General features: G+C 47.6%; 2 protein-coding genes across 6 annotated transcripts; one reads left to right on the top strand and one right to left on the bottom strand.

Annotated features, from left to right (window-relative positions):
- Positions 1 to 13,876: 13,876 nt before the first annotated feature.
- On the bottom strand, positions 13,877 to 16,956 carry LOC135652405 (F-box protein PP2-A13-like). 3 transcript variants are annotated; one of them, XM_065173296.1, is made up of 4 exons: positions 16,411 to 16,956; positions 15,900 to 16,018; positions 15,291 to 15,384; positions 14,393 to 14,527 (listed from the first exon to the last, which is right to left on the bottom strand). In XM_065173296.1, exons 1-3 carry the CDS (start codon positions 16,726 to 16,728, stop codon positions 15,327 to 15,329), a joined length of 495 nt encoding a protein of 164 aa, XP_065029368.1. In that variant the 5' UTR covers positions 16,729 to 16,956; the 3' UTR covers positions 14,393 to 14,527; positions 15,291 to 15,326. The 3 variants fall into 3 exon arrangements, with proteins under 3 accessions (XP_065029366.1, XP_065029368.1, XP_065029367.1); XM_065173295.1 differs by having other exon boundaries at positions 15,291 to 15,399; XM_065173294.1 differs by lacking the exon at positions 15,291 to 15,384 and having other exon boundaries at positions 13,877 to 14,527; positions 16,411 to 16,954.
- A 499-nt stretch (positions 16,957 to 17,455) lies between these two features.
- LOC103971711 (COP9 signalosome complex subunit 1) lies at positions 17,456 to 23,984 on the top strand. Of its 3 annotated transcripts, none has more exons than XM_065172785.1 (6): positions 17,456 to 17,992; positions 18,663 to 18,983; positions 19,896 to 20,179; positions 23,197 to 23,431; positions 23,591 to 23,788; positions 23,907 to 23,984. In XM_065172785.1, exons 1-5 carry the CDS (start codon positions 17,570 to 17,572, stop codon positions 23,765 to 23,767), a joined length of 1,440 nt encoding a protein of 479 aa, XP_065028857.1. In that variant the 5' UTR covers positions 17,456 to 17,569; the 3' UTR covers positions 23,768 to 23,788; positions 23,907 to 23,984. The 3 variants fall into 3 exon arrangements, with proteins under 3 accessions (XP_065028857.1, XP_065028856.1, XP_009384079.2); XM_009385804.3 differs by having other exon boundaries at positions 17,457 to 17,992; positions 19,896 to 20,012; positions 20,094 to 20,179; positions 23,591 to 23,984; XM_065172784.1 differs by having other exon boundaries at positions 23,591 to 23,984.
- The last annotated feature ends 1,856 nt before the right edge of the window (positions 23,985 to 25,840 follow it).

The raw sequence follows: 25,840 nt of genomic DNA on the forward strand, positions 1-25,840 counted from the left end.
GGTCACCTATGAGTACGGGTACCGGATCGCCCTGGGCCGATTCAGAACGTGCCACCCCGGGCTGGAAGTTGAGGTGGATCCTTTTGCCTCGCACCCCGAGGATTTAGACGTAGATATGCCGGATGAGGTTCCCTTCGACAATAGCGTCGGGGGTTCCGACGGTTAGGGCAGAAATTTGCAATATTTTTGGTGGTCGGCTCGACTGAGTTAGGGTCGGGTCCCGTGATCTTCGTTTCTTCTCTCTTTTTGTAATCCTCGAGTCATGTCAAGGTCGAGTCCTGTAATTCCTGGTTTTTTGAAATAAAAAGAAAATTTTTCTTCTCGTGTGTTGCCCAACTTCTTCTTCCCTTAGACGAAAAACTTCTTAAGGTTCTGGATGTTCCATGTTCTCGGCAAAGAAGAACCGTCCATTGTCGCGAGCCGGTATGTACCTGGTCGGATTACCTCGACGACCCGATAAGGTCCTTCCCATTTGGGGGCTAGCTTCCCTCTCGCTCGGGTTGGGTCGCTGACTTCGGTCTTGCGAAGGACCAGGTCGTTTAACTTAATTGGCCGGGGTCGTACCTTCCGGTTGTAGACCCTTGCGACAGCTCTTTTATAAGAGAGGGCCTTCAAGTGTGCGTTGGCACGCCGCTCCTCGAGCATGTCGAGGCCGGCTCGAAGTCCTTTGTTCGCGATTTTCTCGTCATAGTTTCTTGTCCGAAGGGTGGGAATAGCTACCTCGGGCGGTAGGACATCTTCGGTTCCGAACACGAGGCTGTAGGGGGACTCTCCAGTTGCGATTTTGGGGGTGGTGCATAATGACCATAAGACGCTTGGGAGTTCGTTCGTCCAAGCCGATCGGGCTGCGGACACTCTTCTTTTGAGCCCATCTAGAATGGACCAATTGGTTACCTCCGCTAGCCCGTTCGTTTGAGGGTAAGCTACCGAGCTGAACCTTAGCTGGATTCCATGGCTTGCACAGAACTCCCGGAACCTTCTACCGGCGAACTGAGGCCCATTATCTGTAATGATGGTTTTGGGCAAGCCAAACCGAGTCACCAGGTTCCTCCATACGAACTTTTCAATTTGACGCTCCGTGATCGTCGCCAGTGGTTCGGCCTCAACCCACTTTGTGAAATAATCCACTCCCACGACGATGTATTTCCGCTGTCCCGAGGCTTGCGGGAAAGGTCCGAGCAGGTCCAAACCCCACTGTGCGAACGACCATGCGCAATCGATGGGGGTGAGCGGGACCGCGGGCTACCGGGGCATGCGGGCGTGCTCTTGGCACGAACTGCACCGTTGCACGTAGAGCTTCGCGTCTCGGCACATGGTCGGCCAGAAGTACCCTTGGCGAAGTATTTTGTGCGTCAGGGTTCGCCCGCCAATGTGTTCCCTGCAGACTCCTTCGTGGACCTCGGCCAGAACCGTCCGAGCTTCGTCGGGCTCCAAGCACCGTAGGAGGGGGTATGTGAAGGACCGCTTATAGAGCCGTCCGCCCACCTCGGAGTACCACGCATGCATACGGCGCAGGCGCCGAGCCGTAGCCTCGTCGGGGGGAAGGGTCCCATCCCGCTTGAAGCATAGCAACTCTTGTACCCATGTGATTGGCGCGTCGCCCGAGGTCACAGTTGCGATTTCGATGCCATGGGCAGGGAGCTCCTCGACCTCGGGCCGGGCTTCGGGGGCTAGCTTCGACGCCAGCTTAGCTAGCGCATCGGCTCGCTCGTTCTCTCCCCTCAGGACATTAGATAATGTAAAATGAGGGAACTTGGCAGTCAGGTTCTTTACCTGTGCCAGGTGCTTCACCATGATCGGGTCCCGAGCCTCGTACCCGCCGTTGAGTTGTTTGGCTACTAGCTGCGAGTCGTTGAGGACGTGTATGGCAACCACTTGCATTTCGAGAGCCAACCTGAGTCGTGCTAGGAGCGCATCGTATTACGCCTCGTTGTTAGTGGCTTGGAACCCGAAGCGAAGGGAACGCTCGAACGAACGCCCGTCGGGAGCTAGTAGCACTAGCCCTGCGCCGGCGCCCTTTGAGTTGGCCAATCCGTCCATGTGCAGGACCCATGCTTCAAGAGGTTGCTCGAGATCCATGTCCTCGGTCTGAGTTAATTCCGCGATGAAGTCAGCCACGGACTGGGCTTTGATGGCGGTTCTGGGTATGTATCGTACGTCATGCTCGCCGAGCTCCACCGCCCATTTGAGAAGACGTCCTGCAACATCAAATTTAGACAAGATCTGCCGAAGTGGTTGGTCGGTGATGACCTCCATTGGGTGAGCCTGGAAGTAGAGGCGTAGCTTTCGGGCTGATAGCACAAGCGCCAATGCCAGTTTCTCAATCGGTGGGTATCGTTCCTCGGGCCCGTTCAGGACGTGGCTGACATAGTAGACCAGTAGCTGTTCACCAGAGTTTTCTTTGACCAGAACGGAACTGACTGCGTGCTGGGAGGCAGCCAGGTAGAGGCCAAACTTCTCCCCGGGAGAGACTGAGGCAAGTCGGGGGAGGCTAGCCAAGTGTTGCTTTATCTGTTTGAAGGCTTCCTCGCATTCTGCCGTCCATTAAAAATTCTTCGGGTTCTTCAGCGCCCTGAAGAAGGGGAGGCAGCGATCACCCGATCGGGCAAGGAAACGAGACATGGCGATGAGCATCCCATTAAGGCGTTGTAGGTCTTTGATCGTCTGAGGCGACTGTATATTGATGACTGCCTGGACCTTCTCCGGGTTGGCGTCAATTCCTCTTTCGTGTATGATAAACCCGAGGAACTTTCCTGAGGTGACGCTGAAGGCATACTTCGCGGGGTTGAGTCGCATGCCGAACTTGCGTAGCGTGGCGAATGCCTCGGCCAGATCGGCAAGGTGAGCTCCTGCCTCTTGGCTTTTTACAATCATGTCATCGACGTAAACTTCCATGTTCCGCCCGATCTGGTGGGCGAACATCTTGTTCACTGTTCTCTGGTATGTAGCCCCAGCGTTTTTTAATCCGAAAGGCATGACCTTATAAAAGTATACCGCTTGATCGGTGAGAAAGACCGTATACTCTTGGTCTTCGGGCGCCATTAAGATCTGGTTGTATCCCGAGAAGGCGTCCATAAATGAGAGGCGAGCGTGTCCGGCCGTTGCGTCGACCAACTGGTCGACCTTTGGGAGGGGGTAGCAATCCTTTGGGCATGCATTGTTGAGACTGGTGTAATCAACGCACATCCTCCAGCTTCCATTGGGTTTCTTTACGAGGACTACATTGGATAGCTATCGTGGGTATCTGACTTCTCCTATGAAGCCTGCCGCAAAAAGTCGATCCACTTCTTCTCGTATGGCGAGTTGTCGATCAGGGGCTTGCCGTCTGGGTTTTTGCTTCACTGGGCGAGCGTCGGGTGAAATATTGAGGTGATGTTGTGCGACCTCCGGGTCGACGCCCGTCATGTCAGATGGCGACCAGGCGAAGACGTCGGCATTTTCCTGTAGGAAGCCGACGAGCTGCTTTCGTTCCTGCTCGGGTAGTTCCGACCCGATTTTGACCGTCTGGTCTGGCCGACCCTCTAGTAGTGGCAAGTCGATGGTGGATCCCCTCGGCTCGGGATGGGGGGTTTGTTTCTTCGTCTCCCGGGGATCTGCTAGTGGTGGTTCGACCCTTGCTTTCTTGTGTAACGAGACGACGGTCAGGTAGCAACGCTTGGATTCTCGGGGGCTTCCCGTGACTTCCCCGACCCCAGCGTGAGTCGGAAACTTTACAGTTTGGTAGTAAGTTGAGACGACGGCTCTGACTTTGTTGAGGGTCGGGCGGTCGAGGATAGCGTTGTACATAGTGGGGAGATCGACCACTAAGAAAGTGGTCATTACCGTCTTCGACCTTGGTGGGGCTCCTAAGGTTAAGGGCAAAGTGATAGCCCCCAGCGGTGAGATCGAATCTCCGGTGAATCCGGTGAGCACTGAGCACATCGACTTCATATTCTCCCTAGACAAGCCGAGCTTTCGAAAGGCGTCAAAGTAAAGTATGTCGGCTGAGCTCCCGGTATCGACCATGATCCTTCTTACTTGCGCATTGGCGATCCTGACCGATATCACAAGCGCATCGTCGTGCTCGGGTTGTTCGGATGCTCCGGCCGGGAAAGTGACCTCGGGCTCGGGCCTGTGCCTGGGAGCTTCGGCCGAGGCGGCTCGGGCGTATGCCTTTCTTCCCGTCATGGAGCCCCCGCCAGACACGGGGCCGCCAACTATCACGTCGATGTGTTGCTCGATGGGACCCTCCGGGTGCGACGAAAGTTCCTTGTCCGGCTGAAGGTACTAGCCGTGATGCTCTCTACGAATAAGCTCCTCGATCTGCCTTTTCAACTCACGACACTGTTCAGTGTCATGCCCATGCTGCCGGTGGAAACGACAGTATTTTGATCGGTCTGCAAGTTCTCGCGGGCTCCTCATCGGGTGGGGATCTTTGAGTAGTCCCTTCTCCCTTATGTGGATAAATATTTTTGTTCGGGACGAGCTCAAGGCGGGGAGAGGGGGCCTTGACGTCGGCGGGTCGGATTTGTCCAACCTACGTCGGGATGTGGCGGATTGTTGCTGCCGGGGCGGCTCCGACTTGACCCTCTTGTGCTCTTCACGCCTCCCGGCCATCCATGTCTCTGCGGCGACGAACTGGCTTGCTCGCTGAAGCATCTCGGGTACCGCGGTGGGGGGTCGCTCCACAAGAGACCAAAAGAACCTGGAAGGCCGCAGGCCTATCATGAATGCCTGCATTAACAAAGAGGGGTGAGCGTCCGACAGTCCCCGAATTTGCATCGTAAAGCGGTTCACAAAATGGGAGAGAGGCTCGTCCTCCCTTTGGTTGAGTCCGAGGAGCAACGCCACGGACGGCTTTGGTCAGGCGTAGGCCAGAAAGTTGAGCTCGAAGTCTCTGGCGAGCTGGTCAAAGGAGGTGATGGTCCCGGTCTTCAGGCCGCTGTACCACGCGCGGGCTGGCCCCCTCAAAGTTGTTGGGAACGCTCTGCACATCAAGGCGTCAGAAGTCCCATATAGTGCCATCTGAGCGCGAAAAGCGACTACATGGTCTGCTGGGTCAGCGGCGCCGTCGTAGGCGTCCAGCGAAGGGAGCCGGAAATGCAGTGGAATCACTTGATCTTGTATTTCGGGAGCGAACGGGGACCCTTGGTGTCTGTCCACCGCCAGCTCTCCTTTTGACCTGCGAACCTCCTGCTGCACTTCGTCGAGTCGTTGACTAACAAGGCGCAACTGGGCTCGTAAGGCGTTCGTCGGGTCCACAGATAGCGCCTCGGGCTCTGGGCGACTCGCTGTATCTTCTGTCTCTCGGTTCCCGGGCTGGGCTATTCGGTTCCGAGGCGAAGCGGGGAGCTCGGGAAGTGGTGCATGAGTTCGGGTGGGGGCCCCCTGTTGTTGCAAAGGCCAGGTCATATGCGGGGGCGTCGGTTGGGAGACAAGCGGGATGATAGTCTGCACCACGCCCGTCAGAGCTCGAACTTGATGAGCGAGGTCGTGAAAGGCTTCGGGCGATATCGGCGACGGGCTGGCGGGGGCACCGTCAGGCGGTGATAAACCCGGGTCGTTGAACAACCGCCAGTAGCGTTCCGATGTTGCGGCGGGGCGTTCGTCTCAGGATTCATCACGCGGGGGATGTTCCCCCGGGGTGCTGATCGTGGGCAATCCGATAGCCGCGGGTTCGTCAGAGTGGATCTACTGATCGCTCGACATTGTGACACCCTTCCTCTAGCGCCAATCTATTAGTGTAAACAACTTTATGCCGTGGCCTCGGGGCCGACGCGGCTTGGTTGGGGTCCGAATGACGGGGATCTAGCACAGCCCCCCTCGAGATCGTCCGGGTGGTGGTCCGGTCGGGCCGTTGTGTCGAGAGGAAGGCTTTTCCGCAGCGCCGGGAAGAAGCGACTCCGTCCTGGTACCTGCACACAGGTCGGGTCGGAAGCTCGGCCCGACCCCTCCGACGATCAAGTTAGATGATGTGGAGTGGAGTTTTTTGTCTGCGTTTTTTCCCCCCTCATCGTTTAGAACTCGGGGGTATTTATAGGGGAGTCTACTGTTTCCTAATGTGCCCGCTTGCAGGGGGCAGGCTCGTACTCCTGGTAGCGTCTGACACTGGTGTTGGCGTGGCGGGAAGGACTGAACTGCCGCAGGGTATGGGCGCGCCTCGGTCGTCGTTCTCCTCTTCCTTGGCCAAGCATGTTGGGTCAGACGACAACGAAGTCGTTGTCTGAGAGCGGGTGACGTCGGCGCATGTCGCGTCGACATTATTGCCTTCTTTGGGCAGAGTGTCGTTCAGTCATGGGTGACGTCGTAGCGCGTCATGTCGTCGTTATTATCCTCATCAATAGTAATAGATCGCTGTATTATAAGATCAAAGGACTGGATCTTGTCTTGTCTCCGAGACTGTACTTGAAACACTGCTATGTACTTTTTCGTGCAGCCTTTGGTTCCCCCGACGTGCATGCATGCATGAATGCATGCTGTTGGAGGAGCACTTGCTTCGAGTGCTTTTGGATCCCAGCGTAAAGGAGGCGTGCAGCAGGTGAAACCTGGGAGGGAAGAAGCGGGTTTGGAGGTTCAAAGGAGGAGCGGAGCGATCACGGCATGGGTGCAGCTGGGAAGAGAGGGTAGCATGCAGGCATCGTGCGCCGGCGTACGTGTCGCGCTCCAAAAGTCGTGGCCGACGAAGGCTGCTTTAGATCGCTGTGATCTCCTCCGGCCGACACAGATGGCGACCATTTAAATCTTTGTCGGGGCCCTCGATCTCGTCCTCCACCACTAATTTTCCATTCGAACCCTCACGAGTATCACGATTCGATGATGCTCATACGTATCCACTCTGATCCACCTTATGAGACGGACGCAAAGGTACCGTAGTTTGAGGGGAAGCAAACGCTATACGGTATGATTAGACCATGGAAAGTAGGGCATCACTCATCCTTGATGTCCATGCTGATGAACATGACAACCGATGAGCAGAAGAACTCATCCTTCCAATTTCCTACCACTTCCTGTTCATATTTCAATCTTATGTCATTTTCATTTCTCCATTGGCTTAGGGACATAGTGCCTTTCATGTATAGAATTAGGACTTTTTGTTTGAGAGGGTAGTTTCTATTGAATTTTTGCTATTCTTACTTTCCGTTCCAACTAATGATGTGAAAACATAGTGCGTAGCTTAAGGAAAACAAAAAAATCCTTTCAACACTAACTAATTTATTGTAGGAATAGAATCTATTATTAATAACTTTAGTTTTGATAGAAAAAATATTTATCTCCAATAGAAACGTGACATACGATCTTGCCTTGAGCATAGAAGGATCATACAGAGAGTCCCACCCGATATCGATCTTAATATAAATCAATTTCATATCGGACATATATCAAACGGATTCAAAGGCTCACACTATAAATCAGATTAAGACTGAATTAGGTTGGTCAAGCATTGTAAGTCTACCACTGATATCTTTTCCTATCTGAACATAAGGAAATGCACCAATTCCAAATTAAAAATTAATTTTATTATTTAATTATCATGTCACCATCAAATCAAAATGGAATATTTTATGTCTTCATTTGAATTTGAAAAATCTATATATATATATACTTTGAGTGACCCAGGAGGATCACATCATTTATGATCTGATGCATCTTATAAACGTTCCCTCGTCGTCCAATCCATAAAAGACATTCTCTACTAAGTGTAGAGAAAAATTCTTCCTACTGAATGTGTATAACCTCCCTGCTGAATGTGTATAAATAGCTATCGAGAGTTCACTATCTAAATGAACTAGGTAATTACATCTCATATATTTCATAATTTCTTCTACAATTTCTATCTTTCAATCTTATTTGTTTAATTCTTTACATGGTATCAGAGCCTTCTTCCTTGCGGATGTAGGTAGCTCTACCGAAGCCTTCTACTGCTCCTCTTTTCTGTTCAGTTGAAAAGGGCAGTGATGTTGCTTACCTCTCCTCCGGCGCTGCTACTTCCTATTCCGGAGTCGGAGACTGCTCAGCCACCTCTTGCCCTCATAAGAACCTCGCCTACACTATCGTGGTGGTCGCCGTCCTCGCAACTGCTCCCCGGCCAGCAACCTCTCCTCCTCGTTCCCACATCTCACTCAAGTGAGAAATGTTGCTGCCGCCATCCTTGCTGCACAACCTCGTCGAGGTGCTCGACGCTAACACTGCTTACCCTATTTCACAGTGTTCTCCTACCTGAGCTGGCAGCCACCTGTCATTTCCTCTACCTCGACGCACCTCGGCAACATTAATCCAAAGCAACAAAGCAGTCACCTCTCGCTACGACCATCGCTGCCTTCATGCGGCAACAGGAATGATTGCAGTTTTTACAGCTTCCATCTGCAACTGCTTCCCTCTACCGCAACATGATGGGCAGATGTGGAGAGGGTTTCAGATGAAGAAGTATTTTTGTGTGTCTGTCTCTCCTATTCTCTTTCTGATGAATGAGAGGGTATTTATAGGGAAGCTTACTGCTTCCTGAGCTGCCCGCTTGCAGGGGGCAGGCTGGTAGCGTCTGACTTTGTGTTGGCGTGGCGTGAAGAATTGAGCTTTGGCAGGATGTTAATGCGCCTCGGTCGGCGTTTCGGTTTGCATTGACCAGGTGCTGTTGCGTGAGGCGTCATCTGACGTCAGCCGAGTCCTATCATAATTACTATCCTCATCATATTCCCCCCCGGAAAGAAGCTATGCGTCGGTCGTTGCAACGGGAGTCAGAGGCATGGGTTCAGCTTTCAGGTGGGCTGGCCGCGCAGACGCGGTCATGGGGCCGAGGAGCACGACGCAGAGGGCTGGCCGCGCAGGTCATGGGGCCGAGGAGCCGAGGAGCACAACGCAGGCGGGCTGGCCGCGCAGGCGTGTCTCGGGTAATGGAGCCGAGGAGCACGACGCAGGCGGGCTGGCAGCGCAGGCGTGTCTCGGGTCATGGAGCCGAGGAGCACGACACAGGCGGGCTGGCCACGCAGGTGTGTCTCAGGCATCATGCGGCCGAGTAGCACGACGTAGGCGGGCAGACTGCGCAGGCGTGACGCCCATCGTGGGGCCGAGACGCACGACGCAGGCGGGCTGACCGTGCAGGCGTGGTCTCGGGTCATGGAGCCGAGGACCGAGGAGCACGACGCAGGTGGGCTGGCCGCGCAGGTGTGTCTTAGGTCATTGAGCCGAGGAGCCGAGGAGCACGACGCAGGCGGGTTGGCCGCACAGGCGTGTCTCGGGTCATGAGGCCGAGGAGCTGAGGAGCACGACGCAGGCAGGCTGGCCGCGCAGGTGTGGTCTCAGGTCATAGGGCCGAAGAGCCAAGGAGCACGACGCAGGCGGGCTGGCCGCGCAGGTGTATCTCGGGGCCTGGAGCCGAGGAGCACGACGCAGGGGGCTGGCCGCGTAGGTGTGGTCTTGGGTCATAGGGCCGAGGAGCCGAGGAGCACGATGCAGGCGGGCTGGCCGCGCAGGCGTGTCTTGGGTCATGGGCCGAGGAGCACGACGCAGGCGGGCTGGCCATGCAGGCGTGTCTCGGGTCATGGAGCCGAGGAGCCGAAGAGCACGACACAGGCGAGCTGGCCGCGCAGGTGTGTCTCGGGCATCATGCGGCCGAGTAGCACGACGCAGGCGGGCTGGCCGCGCAGGCGTGTCTCGGGTCATGGAGCCGAGGAGCACGACGCAGGCGGGCTGGCCGCGCAGGCGTGTCTCGGGTCATGGAGCCGAGGAGCACGACGCAGGCGTATCTCGGGTCATGGGGCCGACGAGCCGAGGAGCACGATGTAGGCGGGCTGGCCGCGTAGGGGTGTCTCGGGTCATGGGGCCGAGGAGCCGAAGAGCACGACGCTAGCTGGCTGGCCGCGTAGGGGTGTCTCGGGGCATGGAGCCGAGGAGCAAGATTTAGACGGCCTGGCCACGCAGGTGTGTCTCGGGGCATGGAGCCAAGGAGCATGATGCAGGCGGGCTGGCCGCGCAGGTGTGGTCTCGGGGATCATGCGACCGAGTAGCACGACGCAGATGGGCAGACCGCGCAGGCGTGGTCTCTCTGGCCTCATGCGGCCGAGTAGCCGAGGAGCACGACGCAAGCGGGCTGGCCGCGTAGGTGTGGTCTCGGTCCATAGGGCCGAGGAGCACGACGCAGGGGGGCTGGCCGCGCAGGTGTGTCTCGGGTCATGGAGCCGAGGAGCACGACATAGGCGAGCTGGCAGCGCAGGCGTGTCTCGGGTCATAGAGCCGAGGAGCACGACGCAGGCGGGCTGGACGCGCAGGCGTGTTTCGGGTCATGGGGCCGAGGAGCCGAGGAGCACGACGCAGGCGGGCTGGCCGCGCAGGTGTGGTCTCGGGCATCATGCGGCAAAGGAGCCGAGGAGCATGACGTAGGCGGGCTTGCCACGCAGGCGTGTCTCGGGTCATGGAGCCGAGGAGCACGACGTAGGCGTGTCTCGGGTCATGGGGCCGAGGAGCCGAGGAGCACAACGCAGGCGGGCTGGCCGCGCAGGTGTGGTCTCGGGCATCATGCGGCCGAGGAGCCAAGGAGCACGACGCAGGTGGGCTGGCCGCGCAGGTGTGTCTCGGGTCATGGGGCCGAGGAGCACGACGTAGGCGAGCTGGCCACGTAGTTGTGTCTCGGGTCATGGGGTCGAGGAGCCGAGAAGCACGACGCAGGCGGGCTGACCGCGCAGGTGTGGTCTCGGGTTATAGGGCCGAGGAGCCGAGGAGCACGACGCAGGCGAGCTGGCCGTGCAGGCGTGTCTCGGGTCATGGGGCCAAGGAGCCAAGGAGCACGACACAGGCGAGCTGGCCGCGCAGGTGTGGTCTCTGGCATCATGCGACCGAGGAGCCGAGGAACACGACGCAGGCGGGCTGGCCGCGCAAGTGTGTCTCGGGTCATGGGGCGGAGGAGTCGAGGAACACGACGCAGGCGGGCTGGCCGCGCAGGTGTGGTCTCGGGTCATGGGGCCGAGGAGCCGAGGAGCACGACGCAGGCGGGCTGGCCGCGTAGGTGTGTCTCGGGCATCATGCGACCGAGTAGCACGATGCAGGCGGGCAGACCGCACAGGCGTGGCGCCCACCGTGGGGTCGAGGAGCACGATGCAGGTGTGTCTCTGGTCATGGGGCCGAGGAGCACGACGCAGGCAGGCTGGCCGCGCAGGTGTGTCTCGGGGCATGGAGCCGAGGAGCACGACACAGACGGGCTGGCCGCGCAGGTGTGGTCTCGGGTTATAGGGCCGAGGAGCACGACGCAGGCGGGCTGGCCGCGTAGGCGTGTCTCGGGTCATGGGGCCAAGGAGCCAAGGAGCACGACACAGGCGGGCTGGCTGCGCAGGTGTGGTCTCTGGCATCATGCGGCCGAGGAGCTGAGGAACACGACGCAGGCGGGCTGGCCACGCAGGTGTGTCTCGGGTCATGGGGCGGAGGAGCCGAGGAACACAACGTAGGCGGGCTGGCCGCGTAGGTGTGGTCTCGGGTCGTGAGGCCGAGGAGCCGAGGAGCACGACGCAGGCGGGCTGGCCGCGTAGGTGTGTCTCGGGCATCATGCGACCGAGTAGCACGATGCAAGCGGGCAGACCGCGCAGGCGTGACGCCCACCGTGGGGCCGAGGAGCACGACGCAGGTGTGTCTCGGGTCATGGGGCCGAGGAGCACGACGCAGGCAGGCTGGTCGCACAGGTGTGTCTCGGGGCATGGAGCCGAGGAGCACGACGTAGACGGGCTGGCCGCATAAGCGTGGTCTCTCTAGCCTCATGCGGTCGAGTAGCACGACGCAGGCGGGCAGTCCACGCAGGCGTGGTCTCTCTGGCCTCATGCGGCTGAATAGCACGACGCAGGCGGGCAGACCGCGCAGGCGTGGTCTCTCTGGCCTCATGCGACCGAGTAACACGACACAGACGGGTGCGCCGGATGAGAAATGAGCGGGATAATGGTTTGCACCATTTCCATCAGGCCTCGGACTTGAAGAGCAAGTCCTGAAAGGCCTCGGACGACACGGGCGTTGAGTCGGTTGGGGCACCGTCGGGCGGCGGCAAGCCCGGGTCGTTGAATATTCGCCAATATCGTTCGAAGGTCGTGGCGGGGTGTTCGTCACGATGGTCTCCGTGCGGGGGAGGTTCCCCCGGGGCTTCTGTCGGGTGTGCCCTCTTAGCCGTGAGCTCATCTGAGCCGCTCGAGTGGTCACCCGACATTCCGGGCCCTCCTTCTAGCACCAATCTGTTGTGGGAAACAACTTTGAGCCGTGGTCTCGGGGCCGACGCGACTTGGTTCGGGTCCGGACGACAGGGACCTCCCTGGGGCGTTCCTCGTGCCCGCTGAGGCCGTCGGGTGCAGTGTCCGATCGGGACGGTGTAGCCGTCTCCTCCGGGTAGGAACTCCTCGCCTGTGCATCCGGAGGGGACCTTCGGCTTCGCACCTGCACAAATGTCGGGCCGGGGTGCTCGGCCCGACCCCTCCGACGATCAAGTTAGCAGATGTGGAGGGGGTTTCATATGAAGAAGTGTTTTTGTGTGTCTGTCTCTCCTCCCCTCTTTCTGATGAATGAGAGGGTATTTATAGGGAAGCTTACTGCTTCCTGAGCTGCCCGCTTGCAGGGGGCAGGCTAGTAGCATCTGACTTTGTGTTGGCGTGGCGTGGCTTTGGCAGGATGTTAATGCGCCTTGGTCGACGTTCCGGTCTGCATTGACCAGGTACTATTGCGTGAGGCATCTTCTGACGTCAGCCGAGTCCTATCATAATTACTGAGAGCTCACTATCTAAATGAACTAGATAATTATATCTCATACGTTTCCTTGTTTCTTCTAGGATTTCTATCTTTCTATCGTATTCGTTTAATTCTTACACGGACTTCACTCTCCTCAGATTAGAATCATGTCATGATGTCATATACGCATCGACGGCAGACTTCTTTCCTTCCGTGGGAAAAAGTGTTCACTCCGGTCATGTTTGATCGTTCTATCAATTCCCATTACGTTTAGCCATTGCAATCGAACGACCGGCGCTGATTGTGCTGAGTGAGGCCGCCGTCTCGGAGTGGCAATCCATGGCAAACTCACGAGTCCTCGTTACCTGTGGCTGTGAGAACTTGTGGCCCGCGCAGCAACGCGCCGACATCGCCATTGGAAGAGATGAGTCACAAAGGAAGAAAGAGGAGGGAAGCATCCAAACTTTCCAGTGTTCCCACAAGCTCTTGTTCAGTCTTAAATCTCCAGTGGGAATGATGGAAGCAAAAGCAATGCACATTTCTACCGATCTTTTGTAATGCGAGACTAATCTTAATTCGCCTACGATCGATATTTCATATACAAATATCCTTCGAAGATTAGTATAGAACTTTACTATAGTAAAATTGAACCATCTCTCTCTCTCTCTCTCTTCTTTTCTTTAGTGTGATCACACCCCAACCATTTTCCCTTTTTCTCGTATCGTTTTGGAGGTCTAAAGTTGTAGAATTGATAGAGAAAGCTAAAGTAAATGGAATGAAGAAAGAATAAAGATAAGCAAATGAAAGGGACAAGAGATGTAACAACAATGTCAATGAATCCACCTCAAATTTGATGCCTCTAGAAGTACACATTTCTTATTTGTTATCTTGCATTCACAAAAATTAAATGGACAGCTAAATATTGAACAACTAATATTTTTTTTTTAACTTCAGATTTTAGTATTAGAATACAAATTGGAGTAAGAAAAAGAGTAGCCTAACATATTATGATCTTTGAATATTAATGTAACTCTAATTAAAATTTCAGAAAGAAAATGCATGTGCTTTCATAACTGAAGAATGAAACACCCCTTAGCAATATAAATATCATATTATTAATCATCATCATCATCATCTTTATCCTTGCTCCGGATGATGATGATTTCAAAAAATTATCATAAAAATTAAGCCAAATTACAGGATCCACATCTTCACACCAAAGTCACATTGATTCTAGTTTCATCCCACAGTCTGTTGAAATATTTCCAACTCAAAGACTACATTTTGAGAAACTACTGACAGTCCATGAAGACAACACAGCTCCTGCTTTCCACTCAAATATGCAACTAGTATATACATTATCTGCACACTCAAGACTCCAGAAGGCATACAAGAGAGCAGATCACAGTATGATGATGTTTCAATCTATGTCATGGTGTCAGTGGTGAAGACGTTTCCCCCTCTAAACCCCTTGGGATATATTAAGACAGAGTCGACACAAAGACCACCTTTGGTATGCGTGCAATCGATTTGTTTCATTGAGAACTTGAGGTTGGTGGACACGTCAGAGTTCTCTACAACAAAATCGCCTGCATGATAAAGGATCCAGGTCCCAGGCTTCTCTAGATAGCACTTGGATCGAAAATGATGGCCATCCGATGTTGAAAGTTGAAACCTCACCGGCTTTATGTCCCACCCATGTATGTGTTCAGTGATGCAGATCCGACGACCAAGCCGCTTGGTGGTGCGTCCTAAATGGAGCCGGAAGAATAGGCTGTAGGAACCAGCTGGGAAGCAGAAATCAATTTCCCCATCCACCTCGAACCACCAAGTTTGCTGAAGGTATGCAACTGTGTGGAATCTGCAGAGCAAAATGCTTGAGTAGGTGCTCATTTCTATCATGTATGCATATATTCAGCTTACCATCGTCTTTAACTTCATCATAAATCTCCAAACCAAATAATTTCTCAATTTAAACCTGCTAGATGGCTAAATTGACAGCAGTTTCGGAAATTGAAGTCAGTGTTTTTCAACTAGAATGTTATAACAGTCCATTTCTGTATAGAATATTCTAATATTAGAAACCACTGAAATAGCCTTTCATGTAGGTGTTACAATGTTTCCTTTTACGAGTTATGACAGAATTTCTAGTGGAACTTTAAACTGTAGTTTGAAATGAGTGTTCAACTATTTCAATTTAAGGTATATAAGAACACTCTTCGGTGTGCAATACTATCCATCAGTATTCTTCTTGTGTTAATTCAGTTCATTGTCATAAACATAAATGAGGGGATGAACTACAAAGCCAAAAATATCAGGGTTAAACAGAGAGAGAAGCCACATAAAATGTTCAATACAAACTTAAGAATAAGAGGTTTTAAGGCACCTATAGATCATGTCAAAAAAATTATAGTTAAAAAAATCTATGAAACATTTCTGTGTCAAAGGAAAGACACATGAAATGTACCAAAGAAACTCAAGAGCAAGCAAGAGCTTTAAAGGCACCCATAGATCACATCAGGGAGGCTATAATAGATGAATCCTAGGCTGTGATTACCCAGCAAGAGCTTAAAGCAGTCTAAAAGAATTACCCAGCGAAAAATATTATTTCTTGCCAGATATACCTGAATTTCAATTTAGGAGCTTGCAGGGACTGATGTCTACAGGATTCCAAACAAGACTACATATTGAAAGCCATCTTCTTTCCCTAGCAAGAAACTGCTACGTGAAAGACTGGTAAGGAACAAAAAAGACTAGATGTAAAACAACAGATATAAGAACTTGAAAAGATTTACAAGAAACCAATTGAACCTAATCTCATAAAGAGTGCTCGAAGGACAATCACTGCACTGATCTGATATTACAGTTCTAGATAAGTCAAAAGGTAAATGCACAAATGTAAAGCTGGGGGGAAGTAGTTTTTAAATGCATCAAAAGATAGGGGATACTTGCTGCCCATGAACATTCACATTTGTAAGAAAATCTAGCATAAACCATGAATCTTTCAAGAGAGAACTAAGCTTAGTGTCGAGAGCACTAGGCCAAAAGATCAAATAAGGATAGCCTAACTTCCATGTTTACATGATATTATCAGATGATTTCTCAGATCAATTACCTCTGTTCCTTATTAATTGAAAAACTATCAAATTTAAGATCAACATATTATGTATGTTATTGGTGCCCTTTAGAAATCAAATAAGCTATTGGTCATTTGACATCCAATGAGGTGATACCTAGACTCCTCTGTAGGGATGTAATTCCAGTATCTCCGATCGTCAATCCCTGTAATCAACAAGGCTTTTGAGGAAATCAACATACAAATTCCACCGCTGGTCTTCTCCAGCCAAAATTCCTACAGTCAACAAAACAGAAACCTAAAATTAGACGAAAGCTAAAATAAGCAAGTGGAGACCCCCCAATAGTCATCTCCAAGATTCGATAGTGTCTCTTAAAAAAAGCCCTTTAAGTCTCTCTTGCTCCTCCAGCAATAAAGAAAAAACATTCGATTTTTGTCTTGCAACCAAAAAAATCAAACACCAAAACCCAACAATCAAGACAAGCAAAAATTTAAATATCCAAGAACTACACACCATCAATGTCCTCTTTCTTCTTCTTCTTCTTCTTCTTCTTCTTCAGAATGAAGAAGATTTCATTGTTGTCTTCAAAACCAAGTAATCAAGCATCGACATAACCTAATGACCTAAGTTTCTTCAATCTTATCAGCAGAATCCAAAGAAGACCTACCTTAGTGCCCCCATCGAAACGATTCGGCCGGCACAACCGGGCATATATCTCCAGACAGCTCTTTTTGCGGGGGTTCTTCTCATCCGAGGCCAATGCCAACAGACGCCGGTAGTTGCTCGGGAGCTTCGTCTCCCACACCAAGTCCGCCGAGGCCGCCCTCCGGAACGTCCGGCTGAGCCGCGCCGCCCGGCAGATCTCCGGCGGGTCGAGGTGGACGATCACCGCCGCGACGCAGCTCTCCGGGAGGTCGCCTAGCCCCGTCTGTTGGCCTCCCGCCTCCCCTTCCAGCCCCATAACACTCGAAGCCCCGGCCCCCATCGCCCCGGCGGCCCACAGCACCACCACCACCACCACCACCACCAGCAGCCCCGCAGCAAGAGGCCACAAACTTTGGACCAAATCCGACCGATTCCAAGCTCGCAAGCCCAGCTGCCGCGGCCAAAGCACCAATTGAGAGGGGAAAACTCACGTAAATCAAGACTTTTGTGCGTTGCCCGGGGGTGAGACACCAGGATAAGATATCTTTTTGGGGGAAGATTGAACCCGGGGACGGCGATTCCGACAAAGTCGATAAGAATGGGACGGTGGAGGGACCCGCCACAAGATGACTAAAATACCCCTACGCAGGCATTTTGGTTTTTACCCGTAAATTCTGCGTATATATTTTCCCTCAAATTTCTTATTATTAGACTTTATTAAAATTAAAGAAAAGGAAAAAAGAAAAGGCCTGTCGCTATTAATGGTTTCCTACACTTCGATTAGATATTCTTTAAGCAAAATTACACCTTTGTCCATGGCCAGTGCCCTACTGTCTTAATTAAGACATGTAGTTAATGCCATTGCCTCTGCTCCAATATTTTTAATTTATACTTATTTCTCCAATTTTAAATTTTATAATTAGGAGATATCGTTGGAAATAATATGAGCATAAGAATTGAATAAGACAAATAATACGAGAAAAAAAAAGGAGAAACATAATAATATGTATTTAAAATGAATAAAATAAACCCAAAGAAAAAATCGTCGTATATTTCAATGCTGACGACGCTGGTGTTCTCATCATCCATCCATCCATAGCGGCCCACATCGAGGCTGCTAGGGTTTTGCGAAGCGATCCCTTACGCCTCGGATCTGAGAAGGGGAAGCGAAGGCACGGGCCATGGACGGCGGCGACGAGGGCGTCGTCGTGGCTCCAATGGGCGACGAATCTATGTGCTCCAACGGCGGCGCCGTGGACGATCCGCGCCGGCCGCCGGCGAGTTCAGGCAAGGCGGCCGCAGGCGGCGGTGAGCAGATGGACCTGGAGGTTTACGTTGCGCTCTACACAGGTCGGACCAGGGTGTCGCGGTTGCTCTTCATCGCCGAGCGGTGCGGCAACGAGGGGATGCAGCTGGAGGCCCTCCGCATGGCCCACGACGAGATCAAGAAGGGGGAGGATTCGCACCTCTACCGGGAGGTCATTGCCAAGATCGGCGGCCGGCTCGGTCCGCTGTATGCCCTCGACCAGACGTGGGTGGACATGGTCGATCGCCGCGCCGAGGCGCGCAAGGAGAAGCTCGAGAACGAGCTCAATTCCTATAAGGTGCCGTATGCCTTCTTCCTGTTCTCCTGATTCTTGTAGATTTCTAGTTGATTATACTTCCCGATGCATTGTTTGTGATTTCCTATTGATAGCTCGTGATATCTCCACACGCTTCAGAATCCTTGTACCGGGGATTATAACGTCAGTGCCTTTTACCTCTATGCAGTGATCTAAAGGGTGGTTAGGGTTTTCTTTAGAATATTTATTGTGATTAAACGTGATTGGTATATTACGCTTTTCCACATGTAACATTTGTAGTGCACTGAGGCGAGCATTATCGCCACTATCCACTTGAAAGATTGGTTGAACTATAAATATAACATGTACAATTATATTTAATACTCGATCATAATCAATGTGCGCTACTTAATTTAACACATAAAGATTGTCCTTAGCTTTTGCTATTATTTAATTTTACATGCCCCTTAGAAGGATTGGTTACTTTTGGTTTCTTCTGTAACGTATGTTCTTATGAAGGCAGTTCTCTGTTTCTTTTTTTTCTTTTTCTATTTGTCATTTTAGTTGAGTAAAGCAAGTTCATCATTTGATCAATATATTGTTGAAAGTTCTTGGATGATGCTTGCCTCATAAAAAACTATGTGGCACTTCATTATCTCTTGCTTTTGTGCCATCACTAATTGTCAATTATTTCTTAAACATTTATGTGCAGACAAATTTGATCAAAGAAAGCATCAGAATGGGTTTCAATGATTTGGCAGATTTTTTCTATGCCCATGGTCAACTTGGTGATGCCTTCAAGAATTATGTCCGCACTCGTGACTACTGCACTAGTTCAAAACACATAAGCCAGATGTGTTTAAATGTTATCCTGGTCAGCATTGAGTTGGGCCAATTCATGCATGTATCCAATTATGTAAGCAAAGCAGAGCAAGCACCAGAGCAGGCGGACCCTATAACCCATTCAAAACTACGATGTGCTGCTGGGTTGGCTTACATGGAAACAAAAAAATATAAGCTCGCCGCTCGTAAGGTTAGTTTATTGAATGTTATTATGCCTTGATTAATGTCACTTTTTTAATGAGTCAGGTAAGCTAATTCAGTTAGGGCCCATGGCAGTAAGATATGTCTGTTATAGTACGGTCCTTGGTAATTTTCCTGATGTTTGGGATTTCTGAAGATTGTTGGTTTGATATATTTTATGATCCTTATTCCTACTTTTAATGCCTGTAGAGTGCAGATGTGATTATTGATATTATGGACGCACTATACAAGTAGTAATAAACTGTGTTTAGATTTGATTTCAAAATCATTTTATTTGGTTGAGTATTTCAATTTAATAGTTAAAAATATGCAGAGATTGTCAATGGTAATACTTGTTCTAGAAAGTAAGTTTCTCTGTACCCATTTGCATTTTCTACTTGCTGAAATTTCATATATCCGATTAAGATGTTCCATTTCTTCTGAAAAAAAATATCATATTTAATGATACGTGGGTTTGTTGTCAGTGTGAATAGTTTTTGCTTTTTCCCACCACTTTAATGAACTTTCACGTGATGATAAAGTTTAATTGTTTGTGTTGCATGTTCTAAAATATGCTTGATGTAGCCTCTCTTCTTGGTGGGGTAAGGCTGCATCTATCGATTATCTTCAGATCCTATATCAATAGGATCCTTGCGCACTGGACTTAGCTATGCCTTGCTTTTGTGATGTGTCTTCCTTTTTTCTTTTCTGAAGCCACTAGCGCAATTTTCTTCAGCATCTGGGGATGAATGGTGTTTGTAACCACCGTACCTAGGATTTAAAATCTAACATTGTGTTTTTTGTTTGTAATCACATACTGTTCATCCCCTGTTAGCACAATTTCAAGGAATTTATTGCTTGTTAGGTACATTTTGATTTCTCTGAAAGACATGCTAATTGATGGCTTTATCAAATTTGGCAGTTTTTGGAAACAGGACCTGAACTGGGTAACAATTATACAGATGTGATAGCACAACAAGATGTTGCTACATATGGAGGACTTTGTGCACTTGCTTCTTTTGATCGGACAGAGCTAAAGGTCTCTTTTATGCCAGTAATCTTTTCTCCCACCTTGGAGTTCCACTCAATGTATACTAACTACTATTCTTTTCTTTGCCAGAACAAAGTCATTGACAACATTAACTTCAGAAATTTTTTAGAGTTGGTGCCTGAAGTTAGAGAACTTATTAATGACTTCTATGCAAGGTGAGATAGAACTTCTACATTTTTGAAATATCTTCTATTATAAACCATAGCATTTCATAATAAGGCAACTTAAATTCTTTTACTGTATTCCATCTTGATGCTCATAGTTTCATTAATTCTTCTTTAAATTATGAGAACTCAATTGGGATGCCTATTTTTTCCACTCCTTTTCAAACTAAGTTTTAGTATTTGTGACTGACTTATTCCGCTGACCCTATTACTCAAGTCTACCTATATAGGGATCTGAGTCCATCAGTTAAGTACCTTGTATTAGGTTTAGTTATAACTTAAAGGTGGATCATGGCACTCCAGTTACTGACTTCAGCAAATGTGCTATTATTATCTTTAAGGCATTAGCAATTGTTTCTCCATGATTTATAATTTTAGTAAATTGGTAATAGTATCAAAGGTTTTGATTTCTTTGTTGCGGTGATATTGTTTGATTTTGTCATTCTTGATAATTTGACATAAAATATAACTAGGGAGAATGAGATGACATGTTGATTATGAAAAATGGAAAATGTGGATACCTTGAAGTTAATTTTATATTTACTTTTTAAATGTGAAGTATTTCTATATACTTCATGAGAGAGAGTATGCTTATATGCTTATACATTGGTGCATGCTAACACATACCACATATGCCTATGTGGTGATTGAACCAATTGGAATGCTGCTTCTGCTTTTTATAACCTTGCAACATTGGGTTATTAAATGTGTGGTCCATTTAGAAAAGGAAGCCTAACTGAATGCAATTTGGTTGTTTGATAGGTAAGGAAAAGGCACCAAGCAGAGAGCTTATGTTGGTGATAGATTGACTGAGAAATTCTGTTTTTGAAATGGGACCCAGAAAACAATCTCCTTCAGGATTTGAAAGTTGTGTACCTAATTGTACTAAAATTTGTTGTTCTGAGCACCAAAGGACAGTTGGAATTTGTTGCAAATTGGTTGCCTATAGATACTTTATATGTAGAAGCAATCTTATTATGAAGTCAAACTAATGGAGACTGGACAGAGGCAAGTTGATCCTTTTCTACAGTTTAATTTTTTGGTGGAGAGGTTCATGTTAGAACTCAAGGAAATTGTTGTGCAAGCCTATAGAACAGATCATGTTCCAGTAAGGTCGTTGAGAGGTTCATGTTATTGACACAACAGATGCAGTGTAGTTTATTAGATAGGGAGGAAAGATTAGAAGAGGACAGATAAAATGAGAGTAGAGGAGAAGATGAGTAGAAGAGGAACAAGTAGAGGAGGAGATAAACAGCTGACAAGCCCAAAACATTAACTCTTCATAAATTCAACTTATCAACCTTAATGGCTAAACCTTCAAGAAATATGCAGATGAAGCCCCGAAGGCATTTTACTTACAGAGGTTGTTTAAAATAAAGAAGAATGGTGTCATATCTGATGGCTCTTCCTGATCCAAATTCTGTGACCAAGTTAGCATTCATTGAATTTCTCGAAAATTCTGTTTTAGCTCAGGGAGTTCTTTTGTTTTCGGCTTCAAACATTAATCCTGAACCGTGCATCTTCCTTCTTTTCTAGTACTCAACCAGACTTTAAGAAAGAACAATCTCAATAAAAGTATAACGTTTGATTACCTTTAGGCCCTTCAAAGATAGGATTCTTTGTTATTCTTGAATCAAGCAAACCTCTCTGCAAGTAATACTGACATTGGCCTAAATGCTTTTCACTTGACAACAGAGGTTGTTATTACCTCATAATCTCTCAGTTCTAAAATGCTTTTCATTTGACAACATTTTGGTTACTGTTATTGTTCTATATTTTTCATTGGAGTCTTCTATTCAGTATGCAAATCTCACATTTGGTATAATTGATGCATCACAGTGTCTCAAGAATTTTAACCGTGTGACAGTTTAGTGGGTGTTGCACTTTTTCCCAAATCCCAAACCATGTATCCATTTGTTTTTCTAATTTGACCATGTGCTTTTTTATTTTAGGATCTGAATCCACTTGTGTCCTGAATACAACATTTTTTGACTTGCTGAACAAACATTTGCATTGTATGCTAACTGAAAACATTTCAATGAAAGAAAGAAGAATAAGCTAAAGATCAATTTATATGATGTTTTCAACTTTATAGAATGGTAAAATCATTGAATCCCAAGACTAAAAGAGTTTATGCAACCTGAGACTGGGACACTTTATTGACACTTTATGCAACGTGATTATTCTCTATCTTGTGCAAGGCAAATCTATCAAGCAGGTAATGATATTTGCTTATGTCGATTGGTCCTTCTGTAAGTTGGGAGCATACACTTGATAACACCATTCTATGATCTTGTAATGCATAGTGTAACTTGAACCGAATGGTGTGTTCTCAAACAAGTCACTGCACCTCTTCCATGAATGAAGAATTGGGTAGTTACATCACATCTTGCTACCATGTGCACACCTCTTTCAAGATTACGGTAGCAATTGTATGTTTTCGGAGGTGAAGTAGACAACAGCTGAGACACAGGAAGTTTGATCAACCCTTTTTTTCTTTTTGTTAGAGAGGAAACACCAACTTTTAGTAACTTCGTTGATGTCTGATTAATTGACAAATCAATACTAATCTAAATTATAACCTTATGTTGCTCCCATGACCTTTGTCTGTCTGATTTATCAGTGAATTAATTTTAATCGAAAATTTTTCCTTTATCTCCCTTGACGTTTATCTATCTGATTGGTCGATGAATCATTCTTAAAGTAAATTCTTAGTTTAACTATTTTGTAGTTATCATTGCATAATTGTTATTTTTCGAAGATTCAAACTAATCTAAGTTCTGAAACATGTTGAATCCAAAAAAATGATCCATTATATTTTGTACCTGTAGAATGTCTTGATAATGTTTGCTTAAACTTACCTTACCTTAACACTGCTGCAAGTTAACTTGTAGCAAATTAGTCTTAAGATTTCGTAGATTGTCTACATATGTCTTTTTAAAGTGCTAGAATACTAGTTTTGGATTAAGGATTTTGGTAGTCATTCTAAAAAGGATGTTGCATTTCAGTCGCTATGCCTCATGCTTGGAGTATCTTGAGAACCTCAAACCGAATCTACTGCTGGATATCCATTTGCATGATCATGTTGAAACACTTTACATTGATATTCGGCACAAAGCCATCATTCAGTATACGCATCCGTTCATTTCTGTTGATTTACACACAATGGCCGGTGCCTTCAAAACTAGTGTTGCTGGGTTAGAGAAAGAACTTGAAGCTTTAATCACCGATGACAAAATTCAAGTAAGTTCTCTTTTTCTTTCTTTTGGTTGAGCCAAAGTGTAAAACAAAAATGCTTGCAAACATTATTTTCGTCACTTGTTGGAAGGCATCCAAAGTTTTCCTTTTGTTGCATGAGACCTCTCAGGTAAAATAACCCTGCTGTCTCATAATTGATTGCAGGCTCGAATAGATTCTCACAACAAAATTCTTTACGCAAGGCATGCTGATCAAAGAAATGCTACCTTCCAGCGTGTCCTACAAACTGGTGTGGAATTCGAGAGAGACGTAAGGTCCATGTTGATGAGAGCCAATTTGATTAAACAAGAAAGCATACTCAGGGCAGCAAGGAAACTTTGAAGTTGAATGGTGATTTCGTAGGTGGGAGGCTTTAGATTTGCACCTGATGTGAATGAAAGATGATGTTTTTTTTCCTCCTTTTTTTGCATTTCGACATCAAGTCCATGATTAATTTTGGGGCATCTACATGTACTTGCAGAGCAGGGACCTGCGTTATGTTTTTGTATATACTTGGAGGAAGAAAATTATCCACAGACAGCCAAATTCATGTTTAACACTCATCAAAGTCTTTGGCTGCATTGATTTACACAAGAGGCATTCATCTTGGATGAAAGCAAAAAAAAATTTCATGGTTTAATCTGATCACCAAATCCCACTGTTGTGTTGCTCTCATGTATGTGATCCTATTGAGATTCTCATCCTGATGATGTAGTAGTGAAGGGTTCGATGCAACCACCGGCTAATATCAAGTAACCGTTGAAAATGTGTTCGATGTGTAATAGCAAATAATTCTAAATGTTGGTTTTATCAACAGTATCCAGCTTGTCTTTTCCAGAGTAATTAGCTGAAACAGTTTGAATTTTCAGCTTGCACTTATGAGCGCCACCAATTTATTTCTCTGTTTGCCATGATATAGGATAAGTCCCATGTATGAATTCAATAATGTTATCATTGATTTCTTTTCAACAACATTTTGGTGGACCTCTACAAACAGAGCTAATTTGAAGGATAAATGAGATGTTCTTTTTTATCTTTGGGATGGCAGCTATGCGAAGATTATTACGCAGGAGGTCAGCAATCAATGGGAGTGTAGAGTGTCGAACTTGACAATTCCAGATGACTTGTCACAGCTTCACAGTACCTTCATCACCTGGGAAAGGCGGCCTTGTCTTTTTGTTTCCATTGCCTGCTCCTCCACGCTTCAACTCTTTTGTCAGTAAGACTACAGTGAGGACATTTGGCCTCTATGGCCCCCAATAGCTTCTGCTTCCTGCAAACTCCAAAGTTGTTATCAATCTTTAACCTATTAGTGTTAACAAGTATTTTTTGGGTAAGAAAGGATGTTCAAGTTCAGAGCCTGAGATCAATCATTCCAGTGCTTTTTGTCAGTGTCACCATTGCTGTTGTTCATCTTCTCTTTCAAGTTGCTTCAAAAGTTTGCACTCTCCTGACAAAAGAATTGGCCCACTGGCACATAATTCATTGGTATATTTCGAGGCAAGTCACCTTCGAGAATCTACAATTATTTTCCCATCTACTGCATTTATAAATCCATTAAATATTTGGGTTTTATTTTTTAGAAATGACACAGTGAAGATATATATATATATATATATATATATATATATATATAATACATTAATTATTATGTTAAATAAACATAATTTTAAGTTTACGTGTCTGAATAAATATAAAAAAATAATTACAACTTGACAATCTCTGTTACACTTAATATGATTATATATAGTCGGATATATACATATATAACATTTATTTTACCCAGGAAAAAGGAAAATAGTTTTCTCTAAATCTAGTAAGCCTTTTCTTACATGAATAGACAACATACAAAGATAAAAGAGTGGGTGGGAGGATCGAAGCCACAAGATTAGGATAACACTGAAATAATTGTAATTGAAGTCACAATAAATAATTTGGTAAGGTATAGGTTGGATTCCATTTATGTTCTATGTTATTACCCCTTCGTTTTTATCTCACATAAAAAACATAAATCTCAACCCTTTTTGGTCTCCAAAATTCATAGGACCTTGTCACTACCTCATGGGCCCCAAACAACACCTTTGGAGTGCTTGTCCTCACCTCAAATCACAAATGCCCTCCACACACTCAATTCCTATTTCTTCCTCGTAATCCATCTTAAGAAACTCCTCAGCAGTAATCACCATATTTAGTTTAAATTAATTAATTAAAAAATAAATTAAAACACACATAAAATAACCTAAAAGTCATGTAATCATAATATCTTTAATGGATTTTTTTTGAAAGGTTTCCATTCTAATAGGATCAGTATTTATGAGATGTTGAGTCGGAGGGGTAAACACATGATAATATGAAAGTGGAAGGGGGATATATATGAAATTATGAGAAACAAACATTAGCCAAAGGCACAAACCC

The sequence above is a fragment of the Musa acuminata genome, chromosome BXJ3-11, assembly GCF_036884655.1.
Source record: "Musa acuminata AAA Group cultivar baxijiao chromosome BXJ3-11, Cavendish_Baxijiao_AAA, whole genome shotgun sequence".
Classification (NCBI taxonomy): Eukaryota; Viridiplantae; Streptophyta; class Magnoliopsida; order Zingiberales; family Musaceae; genus Musa; species Musa acuminata.

What these genes read in the sequence shown, in the direction of transcription:
- LOC135652405 (XM_065173294.1), bottom strand. Translation starts at nt 16,728, where the DNA reads ATGGGGGCCGGGGCTTCGAGTGTTATGGGGCTGGAAGGGGAGGCGGGA. An exon ending in GTTTCGATGGGGGCACTAAG is followed by an intron (nt 16,019 to 16,410) that starts GTAGGTCTTCTT and finishes TGTTGACTGTAG; the next exon opens with GAATTTTGGCTGGAGAAGAC. An exon ending in ATCCCTACAGAGGAGTCTAG is followed by an intron (nt 14,528 to 15,899) that starts GTATCACCTCAT and finishes TTTGCTCTGCAG; the next exon opens with ATTCCACACAGTTGCATACC.
- LOC103971711 (XM_065172784.1), top strand. Translation starts at nt 17,570, where the DNA reads ATGGACGGCGGCGACGAGGGCGTCGTCGTGGCTCCAATGGGCGACGAA. An exon ending in ATAAGCTCGCCGCTCGTAAG is followed by an intron (nt 18,984 to 19,895) that starts GTTAGTTTATTG and finishes CAAATTTGGCAG; the next exon opens with TTTTTGGAAACAGGACCTGA. An exon ending in TCACCGATGACAAAATTCAA is followed by an intron (nt 23,432 to 23,590) that starts GTAAGTTCTCTT and finishes AATTGATTGCAG; the next exon opens with GCTCGAATAGATTCTCACAA.